Here is a 21744-nt window from a genome sequence, read left to right as displayed (position 1 = left end):
GGAGTTTTAGCCTTCCCTGCCCCACGGCGCACAGAGATTCCTCCAGATTCTTCAGATCTATTGAGGATCTTGGATATTAATGTTGGAATGTTTAAAATCCTGGTGGTTTTACAGAGGATCTTGTTTCTGGGGACAGCGTGGTCCTCCTGAGTCTGCGTTGAGGCGTGGTGGCGTTTGGCCTGAAGCCTGGAAGGTCTCGCTCACGCAGACGTGGTTTCTGTCCGACTTCCTGAAGCTGTAGATGCTTCTCTTTGTTTTCGCTCATTGATGACTCTACCTCACCGTTCACCAGCTGATCTGTGGAATCTTCCAGAAGTCTCTTGCTGTTTCTGCCATGAACTTTTCAGCAGTTTTGTAGTGTTTCTGCATATAATAAATCTTTTCCTTTATATTTTCTACGTATTATAAAGCGAGCCTGTAAACACTCTGAAAATCTTTTCTTTGTATTTATGTCTATAAAATAAAAACTAAAAATGAAAAAGATCAGACTTCTTTCTTTTCTGTTTAAGAATGTTCTCTATTTCTATATTTAAGCTTTTATAAGTTTAATTTTAATTTTTTAATATTAAATCCACTCATTTTTGCATTTGAAGATAAATATTTGTCAGGAATCTGACATTCTACCTCCTCTTCACACCCACACAAGTTTTACTGCTTAGTGGGCGACGAGGGTGTCATATCTATATGAAATAATTTGGTGTTTTAAAAAAAAAAAAACTTAGATAAATTTTATGCTTTTAAAAATTCTGCGAATGAAGCTCAAAATCTGTCACTTTAAATTCATCAACCTCCAACCAGAAAAAGCAGCTGCAGACTTCTGTTTTTATTGACCATAAGGAAAATTTAATATCCCCAGTGAGACAAAGTCGGGCAATTCCAGCATTTTCTGGAGCAGATTCCAGGACAAAGAAGCTTGATAACAAAACTGTCTTCACAAATTCAGTAAAGACACGAGGGACAGAACAACTAGAAGCTCTGGGAGGGCAGGCTGTGTCTACTGGAAGAGTGAAAGAGGAGGCCATTCAAATAGCCAGGGAGAAACACTAGTGGGGCTTTGTAGATAAAAATATGCCCGTGGAGCTTCTGAGATAACCTCCTGATTCCAGACCAGAACCTTCAAATAAAAGCCTGACGGTGTGAGATTTAGCATTCAGAAGGAAATGAAAGGCATCATTACTAAAACATTAGGTATGTAGCAGCGGCATGCATTTAAAGAGCATCACCATGATCAGTCTGTAGAAGGAAGGTGGCCATGAGAAGTCTCCTTTTAGCAGCAAAGTTAAAACATTGCTTTTTTTCTGAAATAAAATCCTCATGTCATCCTGAGTTTTTTTTACATGTCTATCTAAATGAGTAGAAAAAGTAAGTTTAGACACCAAGCTACCTTTAGGATTAAAAATAATTTTTTTAATTGCCCTGAACTGAGATAAATGCCTTTTTTAGGTGCTAAACAGGTCAAGAAATACAGAAAGAGTGGAAATAAACAATAGTTTCAACTGCTTCTATGAAGTTTAGACTTACCAGAATGTTTTTTATATATACGCCAATAAGACTGTGAACAAGACTGGTGCTATTTTATTTTATTTTATTTTATTTTATTTTATTTTATTTTATTTTGTTTCATTGCTTTGGATGAAGTTGTCGTTAGACGCTTTATTTTGAAAGAGAAACCGGAAGTCTGATTTCCCGGAAAAGTGACGTCACGCAAGCCAACACGAATTGGAGTTTGTCAACCGAAGAGGAACTGAGTTATTCAGGTAAAAAGTAGTTTAATGTGTAAAAACCAGTTTTCTGGGTCTTCTGATAACATTTAGTTACGTGCAGATGGATGTTTGTCGTTATGAAAAGCCTCAACTCCTCCCGTTTCATTGATAAATGTTTGGTTTCTCTTCGTGTCGAATATGTTTCAACAGCTGACGAACCCCTAAACTTGTCTTACAGTCTGTCCTCAGTATTTAATGTTTGACAGCAAAATATGTCTAAATAAGCTGTCATTAACTGTAGGCTTGATGAGGAACTTCAACGACAGTCTCCTTAAACTCCTCGGTAATAATTACATCAGGTTATAAAATAAACATTCACACATTTCTCACGTCATTTTTATTTATTTTATTCAGTGTTTAACTGAATGTTGCAGAGCAGCTGAGAAAAGTCTGCACCACAGACAACCTGGTTTCCTTAGAAACCTGACCCGGAATTGATCAACCTTCATATCCTGTTTGATCCAGTTCAATCAAAATGATCTAAGAAGTTAGTTCATCTCAGAAGGGTTTGCCCTCTCATTTTTTATTTATTTATTTATTTATTTTTTTACCATCGATTGATATGATAGTACATAGTATTTGTTCCTTTTCCATTGATACCTAAACTTTTACCTCCCTAAAGTAAAAAAAACAAATCATTAAATTAAATGTGCAATAATATCTGGCTTTGAAACAACTAAACCTGATGAGCCCAGACTTCCCTCTCCCCATCCACATTTGCCAAGTTGTCCAGGTGTTCCCAGGCCAGCCAAGAGATGTAGTCCCTCCACGGGGTCTGGGTCTTCCCTGAGGTCTCCTCCCTGTGGGACGTACCTAAAACATCTCACCATGGAGACGTCCAGGAGGCATCCTGACCAGATGCCCCAGCCACCTCATCTGGCTCCCCTCGATGTGGAGGAGCAGCGTTTCTTCTCTGATCTCCTGCCAAATGACCAAGCTCCTCACCCTATCTCAGAGGGAGAGCCCGGCCACCCTATAGAGGAAACTTATTTCTGCCATTTGTATCCACAATCTCGTTCTTTTGCAACCTCCGGTGGTTGAAAGTGAAGTCACTGCAGAAGTGATAAAATGCAGTTCCCCCCTCATTCACTTGGGGCTCCAAAACAGCAAATCCCCATAGACTCCCATGTTAAAGCTACAGTAGTTAATGTTTCTCAGAGATATGTTCCTCTGGGTGAAGTGGTTCCTCGTCCTGATAGTAGTCTATACATTCTGTAATCATGAACAATAAGAAATATAGCTAGACCCCTCAGTTTACTGTAAATCTGTAAAAACTCTGACCAATCCAAACGTTCCGACCCAAATGGAGTTGTTCATTTCTTATATTTCGTAGCTTCTTCTCCCGGCTCCCCTCCTCCCCCTCCAGCAGAACATACCTGATAGCCACACCCTGCATATAAACAGCGTGTTAGGATGAAAATACAAAGTAGTGAAGAAGAAACTCGGAAGGCAAACATGGCTGAGAAAATGCAGGAAGGATTTCCCGACCCAGCTCGGTTTATTTGCCTCCTCCCGCTAAACAGCCGAGAAAGAGAAAATCGTTGGTGGAAAAAGCCCTCGAATAAAAAAGCCTCGGATCACGCAAGGAGCAGAACCAGACGGGGAGGAGCCAAGACAGGAGGAGGAGCCAAGACAGGGCGCCACTTTCACATCTTGCTAGCTCCCCAACATTACCTACCACAGCTTTAGAAAGGCCAACATGTTTCCACCGGGTACAAAAAACATTTTAGGTTTAATATGTCAGGTTTACCTTCATGACAACTGTAGAGAGAGTAAATTTATTTTTTACGTAACTCCTCAAATTTAGAAGTAATTTAATCCCAAAATACTTCGTAATTAGGGGCATGTCCTTTTGATTGACAGGTACCCGATATCCCTCTGCAAGAAGGCAGAATGTAGCACATATTTTAATTTTTAGCTTTCATCTGCCTAACTCTGTTAGCTGGTTAGTTTCTGTTAACTCCAGGTTAGCTCGGTTAGCTCTTGGCTTTAGGTAGGTCAGAGTTTGCTCGATGTCAATCATCCACCCCCACGCTCACAGCCCCCCCTCTCAGCTCCATCTCTTTGCCATTTTTTGTATTTTCTGAGAGACACGACATGTGTGACGCTGCCAAGATGGTGATGGTAGGAACCGCCCACCGAGCTTCAATTCAGCTCTTCAGAAACCTACGGGTGACGTCACGGAGACTCCGCCCATCTTTGATATACAATCTATGGAACCAGTGCTTATTTAACTTCCTTTTGCCTTTCTACCATCTCCAACCAGTCTGTCCATTCTCCTCTGACATCAACAACTGGATATGTGTCCATATGACCACACTGTGCCATGTGATTGGTTGATCAGATATTTGTGTTTGCACACAGATGAACTGCTGAATCTGATAAAGTCGCCAGTGAGTGTAAATATGGATGTTTGAGAAAATAACTGGAACTGTTATCACTTCTGAGTTATGTCAAACAATCCGTAGTCGTTGGATAAAAAGCTCTTTGTGTCAGATTAGATTATTTATCTGTTTAAACAACAATATTTGTGTTTTGACTGAGACTTATGACAAAGTACACTCTGATCTTTGACATGTTGTCATAACATGATATCTGGTAGCAGCGGAGATGGAGTAACAAGCACAACACATCATCCTCAGAGGAGCTGTCGTGTTCAGAAAAGCCTTTAGGTTGATAAGATGAGTTGGTGTTGCAATTTTTCTGTTATCTTGTCAACTGAACTTTGCATTAAACTGCCATTTAGCTAGGTGTGTTGGAGCATGGAGACAACAAAACGCTGCAGGTTACTAGCCTTGATCTGTCTTTCCTGTCCTCTTCACCCCAGTCGAGGCAGATGGCTGCCCTCCCTGAACCGGGTTCTGCCGGAGGTTTTCTTCCTGTTAAAGGGGAGTTTTTTCCTTCCCACTGTCGCCTCGTGCAGCTCAGGATGGGGAATTGGATCGAAGTCATGACTTGATGCAATCAGTTGGTTTCTATTATATAACATGTATGAATTGGCTTGAAATTATGTGTATGTTGATTCGTGTATGTAAAGTGCCCTGTGACAACATTATTGTGAAGTGGCGCGATACAAATAAAGTTGAATTGAAAGTTAAATCGCCATAGTCAGCTTCAGTTTTCACTAAATATCTTCTACATGTGTACAGGTGAACACGCAGCATGGATGCCTGGAGCGAACTGGAGATCTACATCCCAGTGGAGGCGGAGGTGAAAAGCATCCCCCTGCAGAGTTTACCCAGCTCAGTTCTCAGAAGAATGGGTCTCCCCGTTACTGACTCTGAAACCCCCAGAAAACCTGCAGACTCTCAGGAGGTCATATGGATTTGTCCGACTGTCATCGGGAGGAAAGGTCAGGCATCATCTTCACGTCAAGGAAGCGCTGCGGCAGAAAATGCACGCTCCCTGCTGGGCACAAAGCTTCAGGACAGGCTGGACCCCCTGCAAATGTCTTTCGTCTCGTCCAATCGTGCAGCTTGGGAGGTGCTGAAGGGCGTTTCACCGGGAACACGCACTTCGAACACTCGGCTGTTACCTCAGGGCTCTGCGCCGCCATCTAATCAGAATGCTGTTGTCATCTACAGCGGACGTGTTTACCTGTGCATCCGGAGCAGGGGTCAGAAGAAGCCAACTTCAAATATGGCCTCTAAAAGCTCCAAGAAGGTAAAAACTGCTGGTAACACAGGAAAAAGCAGTGGGAAGAAACCGTCCACATCCATGTTAGCAGCTGATGTTAGCAGCATAGACTGTATATAAAAGATGGATGAAGCCTCCATGATGTAACCCGTAGGTTTCTGAAGAGCTGATTTGAAGCTCGGTGGGCGGTTCCTACCATTGTCATCTTGGCAAGGGCATGCGTATCGTCTCACCAGAACGAATTAGAAAAAAATTCACTCCCCCACAGTTGTCATGAAGGTAAACCTGACCTATTAAACCTAAAATAGATTTATGAACCAGGCTGTAAACATGTTTATTTCTGCTGTAAAGATGTTTATTTTGGCTGTGAAGTTGGTCTTTTAAACATGGGAGTCTTTGGGGATTCGCTTCGTTTTGCAGCCCCTAGTGGATGAAGGGGGAACTGCAGGTTTATGCACTTCCACATAGGCTTCACTTTTTACCGCCGAAGGCTTCGTCCATCTTTCATGTACAGTCTATGGCAGGGGTGTCAGAATCCAGTCTTCGAGGGCCGGAATCGGGCAGGTTTTTGTTGTTTCCCTCCACCAACACAGCTGATTCAAATCAATGGATCCAGCAGCTTCTTGTCAACCTGTTTGAGTGTTGGTCAGGTGTGTGTTGGAGCACAGAGACAACAAAAACCTGCAGGATACCGGCCCTCCTGGACTGCAGTTTGACACCCCTGGTCTATGGTTAGCAGCTAATGTTAGCAGCTAATGTTCGCAAATAATGTTGGCAAATAATGTCATCAGTTGACGTCAGCAGCTAATGTCAGCAGCTAATGTTAGCATCTAATGATAGCAAGTAATGTTAACAGCTGATGTTAGCAGCTGATGTCGGCCGCTAATGTTAGCTTCTAATGATAGCAAGTAATGTCAGCAGCTAATGTCAGCAGCTAATGTTAGCATCTAATGATAGCAAGTAATGTTAACAGCTGATGTTAGCAGCTGATGTCGGCCGCTAATGTTAGCTTCTAATGATAGCAAGTAATGTCAGCAGCTGATGTTAGCAGCTGATGTCAGCAGCTAATGTCAGCAGCTGATGTTAGAATCTAATATTAGCAGCTAATGTTAGCATCTAATGATAGCAAGTAATTTTAACAGCTAATGTTAGCAGCTGATGTCAGCCGCTAATGTTAGCATCTAATGATAGCAAGTAATGTTAGGAGCTGATAGCAGCTAATGTTAGCATCTAATATCAGGAGCCAAGTTTTGCAGATAATGATAGCAGCTAATGTTAGCACTTGATATTAGCAGTCGATGATAGCAGCTAATGTTAGCAGCTAACATTAACAGCCAATAGCAGCTGCTAATGTTAGCAGCTAATAGTAACTGGTTGGTTCAGCAAACAACCAACATCTGGTTGGAAAGTCTCCAGACCCCTGTAGGAGGATGGTTTAGACCAGTGCTTCCCAAACCTTTAGAGCCATGACCTCCAAGGTAACAAATGTTGGTATTTGTGCTTAGCAATGTGATAGTGTTTCCTGGAGTTGTCACTGCATGCATAGATATATGTATGCATGTCGTATACATACACACACACACACACACACACAACTTACCAAACTCAGTGATCAATTCATATAATTTCATCCAGAATTGGCTTTGAAAGGAAAAGCAGAACTAACATGAGCACATGCTTTACAACTCTGGAAAAATAAGTCAGGGAATGTGTGCGGCTGCCAAGGCTGAGCAAGAATAATAAAACTTTCACAGATCCGGATCCAGATTAGGATCCACCTCAAAAGGTAAAACCTTTGTCCTCCGGTGAACTTTTCATTCCAGCTGCTGATATGTTCATAAATAATCCTGCAAACAGACAACAAAGCAAACCAGTTACAGAACTGCTAGCATGGAGGTGATAAAGCACCATAAAACAGCACAATCTAACAGCGATCCGCTCACTTCATATTTACAGCTCAACAACTCGTCCTTTTCTGCTTCATAAGAGATCAATCTTAGACATTTTTCCAAGTAAGTCATATGACTCCAATCAGCAAGTTCCTCTGATCCTGCAGGCAGGCTTTAACGTTGGAATCTGTGCTGATTAGTTCTGAAAATGTTTCCTGGATTCAGCCACGGTGCTGGTCGCTCCACCCTGAGCTGTTCTCCATCACGCAGCTCCCAGGTTTCCATCTGATGCCGGATGGAGACGATGAATGTGACTTTCCTCTCTTCTGTGTCATTCAGGAGCTTCTGCGTGACAGCAGACCTGCTGGGAAGCGTGCAGCTAAAGCGAAGCCCCACGAGAAGAAGGATGTTGTACTAAGCAGAAAAAGTGTGATGGCTTCAGGGAAGACTGGAGATCCTTCCCCTCCGCCCTCCGACGGCGAGCGGAAAGAGTACAGCCAGTGTGTGGCGGCTGTGAGTGGACAGCGCTCCTCAGCGGAAGCAGATCTACAGTCTGAGGAGGAGCAGAACGCCGTGGGCCTCGGTGTGGGGGGGGGATACGAGATGCAGGAGGACGACGACAGCGCTGCCTGGGACAATGACCAAAGCAGCAGCCACATGTGGACCACGAGCCAGCCCCTGGATGCAGCTGCTGCTTCCACATCTGTCGGCATGGAGTTTGACTTTAATGAGCTGGAGCAGGAGGAGAAGATCGCTCAGATGAAGGCTCGATTCATGCAGAGCGAAGCTGCTCTCAAAAACCTGCTGTCTTAGTGCTTCTCTGTCAGGGAGAACGATGACAAAGACTCATTTAGTTAGGAAGAGTCTCTTTTCTGGGCTGTTCAGGAGGAAAAAAGGTTTGATAAAACATTGATTTGTTTTCTATTGACTTCATGTGTTCATACGTATTTATTATCATCATCATCATCATCATCATCATCATGACATGAGTCAGTTTCCTCCTTCAGACTTCCAGTCTGTTTCTGCAACTTTCCAAAAGCAAAACGCAACGGATGTCCTGAATCTGTTCATTTAAATAATTCGTTCTGTGTCTGGCTGATTAAAAGAGACAAAACAGAAATAAATGTGGTTCGTTTGTCAGTCCCATACTGGGGAGATTCCAGTTCCTACTGGGGTAACTAAACGGCTGAAATAAATTCCATTAGATGCAGAGTTTTATTCAGACTAAAGTCCAAACACCCCACAGTTCGCCGGAGCTTTGGACACATTTGTTCATGTGGTGACTGACATGTCTGGGTCCATACTGGGAGGATCGACCACTGCCTTGCTAAGAAGATTCCCAGTTTGAAACAAACACACAAGCCCAGTTTCCTGCCGTGCGTCATAAGACTTTCTATTGCAGGTGTTCTCATCGCCAGCGATGCCACAGCAGAGGGCAGTGCTGCTGAAGCCATGGAGGACCACGCTGCAGATCTGGTATCTCAGACTGTGTGGTATCAAGGCCAGTCTCACGGTTAAATCCCAGTAACCACTGGGATTTAACCACTGTCACACTTTTCTATTCCTCCAGAGATGAAAGGGAGAAAATTTCCTGATATTTTTTAGTCTTCTAAATGTACTGTATGTGAGCCGTGGATGCTGCTTGTCTCCAGCTGCTGAGGCTGCGTCCGCGTCCAGCTCCCGGCTGCGTTTGCAAACCCGACATAATGACTTTAAACATTACTTTTATTTAAAAGGCTTTTTGTCATCTGAAGCTTATTTCTCCAACTCTGCTCCGATGTCTGGCAGAAAACGTTCTTCCTCGCTGAGAGCTCAGCTTGTAATTCAGACTGAACATGGACTCATTCTGCCAACGTCGCGCTGCACTTTTCTGACCAGCTGGAGTCGGGGGGGAGCTGAAGGACCGCTAGAAGATCTCCTTAGAAGTTGATTCCAATCATGTTGTGATTCTGTCAGGACACAACACAGTGCTGAATAATCTGACAGTAGTTGTAGATGAGATTTGAGCTGAAAACAATGCAATGAGAGGAGGGAGCAAGCGTTGCTGTGGACCTCCCCTCCCACTGCCTCACTATAAGACTGCAGGTCTCCTGAAGCCCGTCCACTCGGACAGGATGCACCCCTCACGCTGCCGCCCTGCCAGACCACTCACACTCAAGGTAAGACGGCTTTATCCTGCAGCTTCTCCTAACTGCATAAAGAAACTTCAGTTTCTCACCGTGGAGTAGAAATAAAGTGCAAACATCGTGACGAGGATGTTCTGCTCTTCATCACCGAGTCCTCTGGCACCACGGTACTGACATCACCGGCTGAAGCTGCACAGCGGCTCAGGTTATTGTAAAGAAGTCGAGTAGTTAACCTCTGTATGCATGTTAAAGTTTCCAGCAGTGTGAATCTAAAAGCTGACTGTGGTTTGCATCAGACAGTGCAGCCCAGCAGGATTCCCACGCCAACGCTGCTTCCAAAGTCCGGACAGGCGTCCAGACACGGTTCACATATTCAGATCATAAATCAGTTTTCTCTATTAGAAGCTGTGCATTCCAGGCTGCAGCTGCCTCCCTGTGCTGCGGAGGTTACCGCTAAACAAACCACAACCTCCTCAACCAGAACTGTTTTCATCACAACACTGACCACATTCTTCCTTTTTCACAAGAAAGCTTCGATTAAAACTGTAAATGTTTCTAAACTTGGAGGAAAATAGCCCTGGTGCTGGATTAGGGTGAGAAGTGACTGAAACTGAATTTAAACTGGAATAAAAGGTGCAACGTGAGTCAAACGAGTCCAGAGGCGTGTTTGGATCTGCTGACCGGATCTCTTCCTCCAAGGTGTAAAAACTAGATCCGCCTTAACCTGAGCGCTTGCAGCTTCATTAGACAGAAGGTGTGTTTCCAGATCGTGATCACTGAGGAGAAGATCTGGCAGAGAGATGGAGACCGTGGTGCATTCACCGATAAGGAACCAGCTATTTACAGCAGCTCACATTTATCACCGACTATCTGCACCGTGGCTTGTCTTTAGCTGTACGATGGAATCAGAGATAAGAAGATGCACGTTCTCATTGCTCTGATCATCTTCCATGTTTTTTTTTTTACTTCTCTTTTTCCATCTTCCAGTGAAATATGTCCACTCCTTCCTTCCTTCCTCCCTCCGCAGCTGCTACTTTCAAAGTCCACGATGCAAGATGTGTAGTTCTGGCTGCAAATCACATTTTCATTCATGCTTTTGGCCTGAAACCACTGGAGCAGTGAAAGGTCCTGGAGTTCCTTTTCCACAGTCTGAAAATCACAGTTTTCTAGTCACGTTTAGTAACTTTAGTCACTTTTAAAACGGTTGTTAATTAATTTCACACATCTACATCAGTCTAAAGAAAAATGACCTCGTGTGTCAGGATCCTGTCTGATAAGTTCTGATCAGAGATGAAGAGTCATTCTTGAGCAGCAGAATCGTACACAGGTCAAACAGACACATCTTTTTTTTATCATTTACAGTTTATCATGAAGACCTGCTGGACTAACAGTCACATCGCGGAAAAGTTGACAAAAATACCTGGTTTTATGGATTTGTTTTATATACAGAGTAAAATGCTGAGAACATCAAATATAAAAAATAAAGTATTTCTGTTCTGCTGAAATCTAATAAAAAATTATTGATCCAAGAGGAGAACTATAATTTGTAAAGTCTGAAATCAGTGAAATGATGAAGCTGTGATGGAATAAAACATATTGTCAGCTGCTTCCTGCAGTGGATTTTTATCCTATTTCTCTTTCTGGGGAAGGATTTTTTCAGATGTCATTCATGCGGATCATTTTCCCTGTTCCCAGGTGTTGTGTGTTCGGATCTGCATGTTCTACTCCAGCATGTGTCTGGCGGGCTGGCCGCTGTCGTCCGAGGCAGCCAAACCGCGCTGTGGCGCCGAGCTCCTCAGTGACCTCATGTTTGTCTGCGGGGATCGTGGAATCCATTTAGGTGAGTCTTTGTTTCCCACCTGTTTGTGAGCGAGAAGACAGAGGCTGTTATTACCGGAGTTTATCTGTCTGTTCACAACTTTGTATAAAAAAATCCTGGAAAGATCTTTATCAAGTTTACTGAGAACGGATCGGCATCTGGATCAGGAATGTTGTGAAGGATTCCTCCTCATTGTGAGGTGGAACCATTTTCCGTAAATCTGCATAAATCTCCACAATACATGGTGAGAAAATCCAGGAGAAGTTCCAAACAGGTTTTCCAAGATATTAAAGATAGATGTGGATCCTGGCAATATTATGGATACTACCATCCAGAACAGGAGCAACATTCTGGATACTACCATCCAGAACAGGAACAACATCCTGGATACTACCATCCAGAACAGGAACAACAGTCTGGATACTACCATCCAGAACAGGAGCAACATTCTGGATACTACCATCCAGAACAGGAACAACATTCTGGATACTACCATCCAGAACAGGAACAACATTCTAGATACTACCATCCAGAACAGGAACAACATCCTGGATACTACCATCCAGAACAGGAACAACAGTCTGGATACTACCATCCAGAACAGGAGCAACATTCTGGATACTACCATCCAGAACAGGAACAACATCCTGGATACTACCATCCAGAACAGGAACAACATTCTGGATACTACCATCCAGAACAGGAACAACATTCTAGATACTACCATCCAGAACAGGAACAACATCCTGGATACTACCATCCAGAACAAGAACAACATTCTAGATACTACCATCCAGAACAGGAACAACAGTCTGGATACTACCATCCAGAACAGGAACAACATTCTGGATACTACCATCCAGAACAGGAACAACATTCTAGATACTACCATCCTGAACAGGAACAACATTCTGGATACTACCATCCAGAACAGGAACAACATTCTGGATACTACCATCCTGAACAGGAACAACATCCTGGATACTACCATCCAGAACAGGAACAACATTCTAGATACTACCATCCAGAACAGGAACAACATTCTGGATACTACCATCCAGAACAGGAACAACATCCTGGATACTACCATCCAGAACAGGAACAACATTCTGGATACTACCATCCAGAACAGGAACAACATTCTAGATACTACCATCCAGAACAGGAACAACATCCTGGATACTACCATCCAGAACAAGAACAACATTCTAGATACTACCATCCAGAACAGGAACAACAGTCTGGATACTACCATCCAGAACAGGAACAACATTCTGGATACTACCATCCAGAACAGGAACAACATCCTGGATACTACCATCCTGAACAGGAACAACATTCTGGATACTACCATCCAGAACAGGAACAACATTCTGGATACTACCATCCTGAACAGGAACAACATCCTGGATACTACCATCCAGAACAGGAACAACAGTCTGGATACTATCATCCAGAACAGGAACAACATCCTGGATACAACCATCCAGAACAAGAACAACATTCTGGATACTACCATCCAGAACAGGAACAACATACTGGATACTACCATCCAGAACAGGAACAACAGTCTGGATACTACCATCCAGAACAGGAACAACATTCTAGATACTACCATCCAGAACAGGAACAACAGTCTAGATACTACCATCCAGAACAGGAACATTCTGGATACTACCATCCAGAACAGGAACAACATCCTGGATACTACCATCCAGAACAGGAACAACAGTCTGGATACTACCATCCAGAACAGGAACAACAGTCTGGATACTACCATCCAGAACAGGAACAACATCCTGGATACTACCATCCAGAACAGGAACAACATTCTGGATACTACCATCCAGAACAGGAACATTCTGGATACTACCATCCAGAACAGGAACAACATCCTGGATACTACCATGTAGAACAGGAACAACATCCTGGATACTACCATCCAGAACAGGAACAACATCCTGGATACTACCATCCAGAACAGGAACAACATTCTGGATACTACCATCCAGAACAGGAACAACATCCTGGATACTACCATGTAGAACAGGAACAACATCCTGGATACTACCATCCAGAACAGGAACAACATTCTGCATACTACCATCCAGAACAGGAACAACATTCTGGATACTACCATCCAGAACAGGAACAACATTCTGGATACTACCATCCAGAACAGGAACAACATTCTGGATACTACCATCCAGAACAGGAACAACATCCTGGATACTACCATGTAGAACAGGAACAACATCCTGGATACTACCATCCAGAACAGGAACATTCTGGATACTACCATCCAGAACAGGAACAACATCCTGGATACTACCATCCAGAACAGGAACAACATACTGGATACTACCATCCAGAACAGGAACAACAGTCTGGATACTACCATCCAGAACAGGAACAACATCCTGGATACTACCATCCAGAACAGGAACATTCTGGATACTACCATCCAGAACAGGAACAACATCCTGGCTACTACCATCCAGAACAGGAACAACAGTCTGGATACTACCATCCAGAACAGGAACAACATCCTGGATACTACCATCCAGAACAGGAACATTCTGGATACTACCATCCAGAACAGGAACAACATCCTGGATACTACCATCCAGAACAGGAACAACATACTGGATACTACCATCCAGAACAGGAACAACAGTCTGGATACTACCATCCAGAACAGGAACAACAGTCTGGATACTACCATCCAGAACAGGAACATTCTGGATACTACCATCCAGAACAGGAACATTCTGGATACTACCATCCAGAACAGGAACAACATCCTGGATACTACCATCCAGAACAACAACATTCTGGATACTACCATCCAGAACAGGAACATTCTGGATACTACCATCCAGAACAGGAACAACATTCTGGATACTACCATCCAGAACAGGAACAACATCCTGGATACTACCATCCAGAACAGGAACAACATCCTGGATACTACCATCCAGAACAGGAACAACATCCTGCATGCAACAAACACCACAATGTAGCCGAGACACTGTGGAATCACTATCCATGGATCTGGAATCTGATAGTGGATCCATATGAGATGGATGTAGGACCAGAACATCAGCAGTGTGAGATGCTGATGGAGGTTTTAGCTCTCTGGGTTTTTTTTTTTAACTTTGTTTTCTGTGGCTCTGGTGTTGAAGTCATGTTGAGGAATCATGCATGAGTAAAAAATCCAGATAGAACAGGATAATATTGACATTATTGAGCTGAAGTTTGTGCAAAATGCCCAAAAGTTTCTCTGACTGATGTGCAGTTTGATAAAGTTTAAAAAACCAGGATTCTGTTGAGGAAGAAGAACTTAAAGGTCAGATTTTCCTTCATTAATGGGATTCCTTCATGTTTAATGAGTTTCACAAAACGGCATGAGGTTTCCTTCTGACTCCGGCCTCATGCTGAACAAATCCCGGAACTGTTCACAAAAACCCACATTCAGTGCCTCTAAATGTTCCCGAACGCCGTAGATTTGACCTGCATGCAGTTCAGATTCAGAGTTCTGATTTGATTTGACTCCTCGAGTCGTCTGAAGCAGGAAACGTGTGAAACCTGCAGGACAGCGCTGGTTAGCCCTGGATTAACACTCAGCAGTATCTGAAGGAGACTCCAGTTGATTTCATCGTGGATGTGAAAAAAGCAGCATGTTGACTTAAAGTTGTTTGTAAATTTGAGACGTTTTTAAATCTTCTCCTCAGCCTGATCTCTCCGTCATGGCAGGCCTCATATCTGCAAACCGCCTCAGTCCAGGAGTCGCTGAAGAGCAAACTGCTGCTTGCAATAATCTGATCAGACAAGAACCAGGCGACGGGCTGCATCCGTACCCCGCTGCTTTGTCTGTCAAGTTACAAAACGTCCGTACCAGTGGTGTGGGCGCTGATTGGGGTCGGTTACGGCTATCGACCGGTGGGCTCGGTCTAATTTCAGTCCTCCATCCTTTGTTTTCTTCTAGAGAAAAGCAGGGATCCACTTTGCCGTCTGGCAAGCTGTATGCTGCACCTCCGGTTGTCTAAAACTCTAAACCAGGGGTGCCCAAGTCCAGTCCTGGAGATCTACCATCCTGCAACCTTTAGATGCAACCCCTGTCCAGCACAGCTGAGTCAAGCAGCTGAATTCCTCTTCTGCATGTCATCCAGCTCTGCAAAGACCTGCTAACGAGACACTTATCTGATTCAGGTGTGTTGGAGAAGGGTTGCACCTAAAAACAGCAGGATGGTAGATCTCCAGGACCCCTGCTCTAAATCATCGACCCCAGGGGTCACCAGCTCTGGTCCTGCTGGTTTTACTGTTTCCCTGGAACAACTCGATCATGTGAGCCACTGATGTGGGAGAAGGAATGAATATTTACAGACTTCTCCTGGGTGTGGTGTAGCTCCAGCAGCTGGTACAAACGGAAATCTTCAGGCTACAAACAGTGAGATATTCCCACCGCACATTGCAACACGTGAAGCGACCCACCATTTGTACCCTACGGTGCTTCTTCCAGCCTCTCCTGTTTGCCTTTTGGCTGGCTGCTGCAGAATTCCCATCAAATGGTCCCTCGGTAAGAACATTCAGGTCTGCAAACATTAAAAGTCCAACGTAACGTAAAAAGTCTGTTTTGTCACCAGAAACAGAGAATTTCAGCAGGTTTTGCTTTAAAACGCAGAAATTTTAAAACAACAACACATCCTGCAGCTGCAGCTCAAGCAGATCTGATGCTTGTAGGGGGATGACTTGTTCCTGCTTTGTTCTGTCATTATTCTAGTATTTTCATATAAACTCTCCCACCACAATTACCCAGAAGCCCTTTTACCTGATTACCTTTGGCCCTGCTCTGACCAAGGTCACTCTGTGCATCTGCTATCAGGCTGATGGCAGTCCAGCCAGCGTAGCCTGCAGAACACTGTGCCTCGCTGTGTGATAGCGTTATCTCACAGCAGCTCAGCTTTCTCTCCAATAACAAAGAAAAAGGTGCAAAAAAACCAGGAGGAGAAGCTGCAGCTGAGAAACGATGAGCTCAAAGCAGCAAAGTGGAGGAATTTTCACACATACTTACTCCTTTTTAATCAGCAGAACAAAGACTTCCGCTGTCGTCTTGCATTATTTCTCCACACATCTGGCTGTGCAGAGTCCAGTAAACTTCACCTGCTGCACATTCTCCCTGTTTATGTGGGAATGGCTTTCCTGCGTCCGTCCTGTCTGAGACGAATCCGTCAGTCGGAGACGACCCCAAGTGAGTGAAGTTAAACTGGGCGGTTTTGTCTTGTTTGAACTGCAGGAAGACCGTCTCGTTACGGAGCGCGGCCCCGAGGGAAGGGCATCGTGGACCAGTGCTGTAAGTCGTCTGGATGTGACCTCCAGCAGCTGGAGATGTACTGCGCTAAACCGAAGAGCCAGGAGAGGACCACAGCTTCCCCGACAGCCACAAGCGCAGCGCCGCACACCGCCACACAGCATGACATGGTAGGACATCATCCCTTCAGATGTCTCGCTTCATGCCCGTCTCTACGTCCGTGTCTGAAGTCCTGCTCGCCGTCTGTCTCTCAGTTCCAGGCGGTCTTTCAGAAGAGACTCCTAGACCACATGGGGGCTCCAAACAGTCCAAAGAGGGAAGCCTACAGAAAGAAAACGCAGCCGCCACCTCAACGGAAAGGCAAAGTTTCCTCGTCACGCAGGAGGACGAGCACGCAGAGCACCACCAGCAGGGCGCCGTCCGTCTCCACGAGTCCCCTCTAAACAACAAGACCTGAACTTCATGAAACGCTTCATATTTATTCTTCTTGCACTAAAGCCAGAAAGTCTGACAGATGATGCCGGCAGGGATCAGAGTGACGTCCTGGAGCACGGTCAACACAAAGCTGACCATCTGCACCGGCCTCAGCTCCAGAACCAACCAGCGTCCACATCCATGTGGTTCTGGTTCCTCTTCAGCTGTCCTGAAGTGGAAACCAGAGACATCCAGTAAGGAGCTTCTGGTTTCCAGTTCAACACCCATTAGCATGTTTAGCAGCCGTGCAGCAACATGTAGTCGTTTGGTTTGGGTCATCGTCCCTTCTGCTGCCTGTCTGACTGCAGGCCCCTCCTGGTCCTTTCAGGTCATTTCAGCCTGTTCACCGTTTTCCCTACGTTACACAGAATCACGCGTGTTTCAGGTAAAATGTGGGATATCCCTGTAATACGTTTTGGGGAAAGAAAAGTTTTATTTAAAGATGAAAAATAAAGGTTTATACTCATTTTTTAGTACATTTAAGTGATAATTTCATGTTTTTTAAGAAATAAAATTAGTGACATCATCATTAATCAGGTTTTTACACTGCAAAAACTGAAATCTAAGTAAGATTAAAAATCCTAAACTGAGTACACATATGCTTATTTTCTTAAAGGTAAGATAATTCTTAGTTTTTATGCCAGAGAATTCCTGTTTTAAGAGTATTTTTACTTGTTTTGGGAAGTCTTGACAAGCCAAATTTTCTTGTTCTGTTGGCAGATAATTTTTCTTATTTAAAGCAACATTTAACTAATTTTTGTTTATTTTTCTTGTTTTTTCAGGCTGAGTTTTTGCAGTGTAAGGGGTTCAGATCATTTTGATAATTCCATAGTTGATAGTTTACTGTTGGCTGGAAGATCAGAGCAAGTAAAAGTGGAAAAATCTTATCCTGTGAAGTTTTTCTGGCAGTTTTTATTCGTCCTGGAATGACCTGAAAGGATGATAAAGTGAAGCGGCTCACGAGGGTTAAGTTGGATTCCTGCAGCTGAAAACGTCTCTGCATGTAGTTTAACACGTCTCACTTCATATTTCTGTTGCTGTTAAGCATCCATCATATGTTTAAAGTTTCTGTCGTGTCCTAAAGGTCTGCAGACTTCAACACATCTTTGCTTTTCACACTTCTGACTGAATGACAGCTCGTAGCTTTAGCGCGTGTGGCTAACGCGCCGTGTTTTTATACTGACTGAATGAGTCATGTGAGGCTGCTTTTACGTCGACATGTTTGATGTTAGAAATGTTTCATCCACTTGTTATTTATTTCACAGTGACACCTTGCAACTAAAATAAATCCAGCTACATTCATGTTTGTGTCATGTGATGTTTGAGCTATCAGGCCTGATGAAATGTCACAACACATCTGACTTGACATGACATTGAAGCGTGATCACAAGCGGCTGCTTCCCTGTTCTGTGACATGGCTGAGCTCGTATCTAACCAGGAGCTCCGAAGGCCATCGCAACGTCTCTGCAGAGGCCTGATAAACGGAGGAGATTGCTGCTGAACCAGCATTATTCACACATTAGAGGGTAAATTTAACTAGTTCATGTTTGCCAGCAAAGTATCTCGCTGATTCAGCGATTTTCCAAACATCTCTGACTTTTCTTCTTCTGATTATAACTCTTTATGGAGCAATAAGACAAACTTCACAAAGATTTTCTGATGAAACAAGGTTGAAAATGTAAAACTTAGACCACAAAATCAAGGCTGGTTCACGCCATAGTTGAAGATATGAAGTATTACCTCGCAGCAAGTTCAGTGTTTCCTCTTATAAACAGTGAAAAGCAGGTTCTGAACCTGAGACTGAATATCCAGGCATTTAACTGCTGATCTGACATCTTATCATCATGCTGCAACCTCAGTTTGGAATTTAATCACAGTGCAGCGATGAGAAGGGATAGCGGTGCCCAGCCGAACCAGAAAAACAGAAAAAGTACAAGAGATGGAGCTTTAATCACTGCATGTGAAAAGAGTTTTCACATCACTGGCTGTCCTCTGGGAATGAGCTTCAGATTTTACACAGAAACTTCCTGCAACGGCTCAGACAGCGTGAAGGACACTGATGCCTCTGTGGCCTCCAACAATATATCCCAGATCCATTAATACCAAGAATGATGCATGAATGTCACTGAATATGTCCAGTTCCAACCCAGTATAGGGACATCTCACCAGAGGAAAAGTTGAACAGCTTTGACCTGAAATGAAATGAAGGAAAACTGTAAAATAATTTTCCTAAACCTGAAACTAAGAAGAAAGTGCTGAAAATGGAAATATGTGGCGGCTGACAAGCATCAAACACATTTACGTTTAAAACAAAATGATATTTTAGGAAATAAATGATAGTATCAGAGATGTTAACAAGTCCAAGTCACTAGTAGTTGTCCTGAGTGATCCGCCGTGGCACGCCTTATATCCCAGGAAAATCTGTAAAGTGTGTATTCAGTCTTCATCTGCCAGCATTTCCTAACAGCTCTGATCTTCAGCTGAAACTGAAACCTACCCACCCCGCTCCTCCATCTCCTCCGGAGGATTTCTTTACTTCACTGAATCCAGAAAACCTGTAGAGGAACACGGAAATGCATTCAGATCAGTAAACAGACCAAACACGTCTTATCCAGTAGTTTCTAATGAGAATAAAATCCATCTGGACCCACAAAGACATGTTTAAAACTTTTACTGCCGTTTTTATTCCTGAATGTAGAAGAGCCAACATGCAGGATCACCGACAGTCCTGCAGGTTTTACACGTTTCCCTGCTGCAACACACCTGATCCACGTCACACCTGATCCACGTCACACTGATCCACGTCACACCTGATCCACGTCACACCTGTTCCACGTCACACCTGATCCACGTCACACCTGATCCACGTCACACCTGATCCACGTCACACCTTATCCACGTCACACCTTATCCACGTCACACCTGATCCACGTCACACTGATCCACGTCACACTGATCCACGTCACACTGATCCACGTCACACCTGATCCACGTCATACTGATCCACGTCACACTGATCCACGTCACACCTGATCCACGTCACACCTGATCCACGTCACACTGATCCACGTCACACCTGATCCACGTCACACTGATCCACGTCACACTGATCCACGTCACACCTGATCCACGTCACACTGATCCACGTCACACCTGTTCCACGTCACACCTTATCCACATCACACCTGATCCACGTCACACCTGTTCCACGTCACACTGATCCACGTCACACCTGATCCACGTCACACCTGATCCACGTCACACCTGATCCACGTCACACTGATCCACGTCACACCTGTTCCACGTCACACCTGATCCACGTCACACCTGTTCCACGTCACACTGATCCACGTCACACCTGATCCACGTCACACCTGATCCACGTCACACTGATCCACGTCACACCTGTTCCACGTCACACTGATCCATGTCACACCTGTTCCACGTCACACTGATCCATGTCACACCTGATCCACGTCACACCTGATCCACGTCACACCTGATCCACGTCACACTGATCCACATCATACCTGATCCACGTCACACTGATCCACGTCACACCTGATCCACGTCACACCTGATCCACGTCACCCCTGATCCACGTCACACTGATCCACGTCACACTGATCCACGTCACACCTGATCCACGTCACACTGATCCACATCACACCTGATCCACGTCACACTGATCCACATCACACCTGATCCACGTCACACTGATCCACGTCACACTGATCCACGTCACACCTGATCCACATCACACCTGATCCACAACACACTGATCCACGTCACACCTGATCCACGTCACACTGATCCACATCACACCTGATCCACAACACACTGATCCACGTCACACCTGATCCACAACACACTGATCCACATCCCACCTGATCCACGTCACACTGATCCACAACACACTGATCCACAACACACTGATCCACATCACACCTGATCCACGTCACACTGATCCACATCACACCTGATCCACAACACACTGATCCACATCACACCTGATCCACGTCACACTGATCCACATCACACCTGATCCACATCACACCTGATCCACGTCACACCTGATCCACGTCACACCTGATCCACATCACACCTGATCCACATCACACCTGATCCACATCACACCTGAGCCACATCACACTGATCCACATCACACCTGATCCACATCACACCTGATCCACATCACATCTGATCCACGTCACACCTGATCCACGTCACACCTGATCCACATCACACCTGATCCACATCACACCTGATCCACGTCACACCTGATCCACATCACACTGATCCACATCACACCTGATCCACGTCACACCTGATCCACATCACACTGATCCACATCACACCTGATCCACGTCACACCTGATCCACGTCACACCTGATCCACGTCACACCTGATCCACGTCACACTGATCCACATCACACCTGATCCACAACACACTGATCCACATCACACCTGATCCACGTCACACCTGATCCACGTCACACCTGATCCACGTCACACCTGATCCACGTCACACTGATTCACGTCACACCTGATCCACATCACACTGATCCACATTACACCTGATCCACGTCACACCTGATCCACATCACACTGATCCACATCACACCTGATCCACATCACACTGATCCACATCACACCTGATCCACGTCACACCTGATCCACGTCACACCTGATCCACGTCACACCTGATCCACGTCACACTGATCC

At 44.5% G+C, this 21744-nt stretch overlaps 2 protein-coding genes across 2 annotated transcripts; both read left to right on the top strand.

Moving 5' to 3' along the window:
* Positions 1-1693: 1693 nt before the first annotated feature.
* Positions 1694-8308, top strand: LOC306754775 (uncharacterized protein). The gene is made up of 3 exons (XM_079238856.1): positions 1694-1757; positions 4913-5426; positions 7628-8308. The coding sequence occupies exons 2-3, from the start codon at positions 4926-4928 to the stop codon at positions 8099-8101; spliced, it is 975 nt and encodes a 324-aa protein (XP_079094982.1). The 5' UTR covers positions 1694-1757; positions 4913-4925; the 3' UTR covers positions 8102-8308.
* A 1027-nt stretch (positions 8309-9335) lies between these two features.
* igf3 (insulin-like growth factor 3) lies at positions 9336-17297 on the top strand. The gene is made up of 4 exons (XM_079239808.1): positions 9336-9447; positions 11110-11254; positions 16530-16714; positions 16799-17297. Exons 1-4 carry the CDS (start codon positions 9403-9405, stop codon positions 16985-16987), a joined length of 564 nt encoding a protein of 187 aa, XP_079095934.1. The 5' UTR covers positions 9336-9402; the 3' UTR covers positions 16988-17297.
* The last annotated feature ends 4447 nt before the right edge of the window (positions 17298-21744 follow it).

The sequence above is a fragment of the Telmatherina bonti genome (assembly GCF_933228915.1).
Source record: "Telmatherina bonti genome assembly, chromosome: 4".
Lineage (NCBI taxonomy): Eukaryota > Metazoa > Chordata > Actinopteri > Atheriniformes > Telmatherinidae > Telmatherina > Telmatherina bonti.
This window is presented reverse-complemented; position numbering and strand designations above follow the sequence as displayed.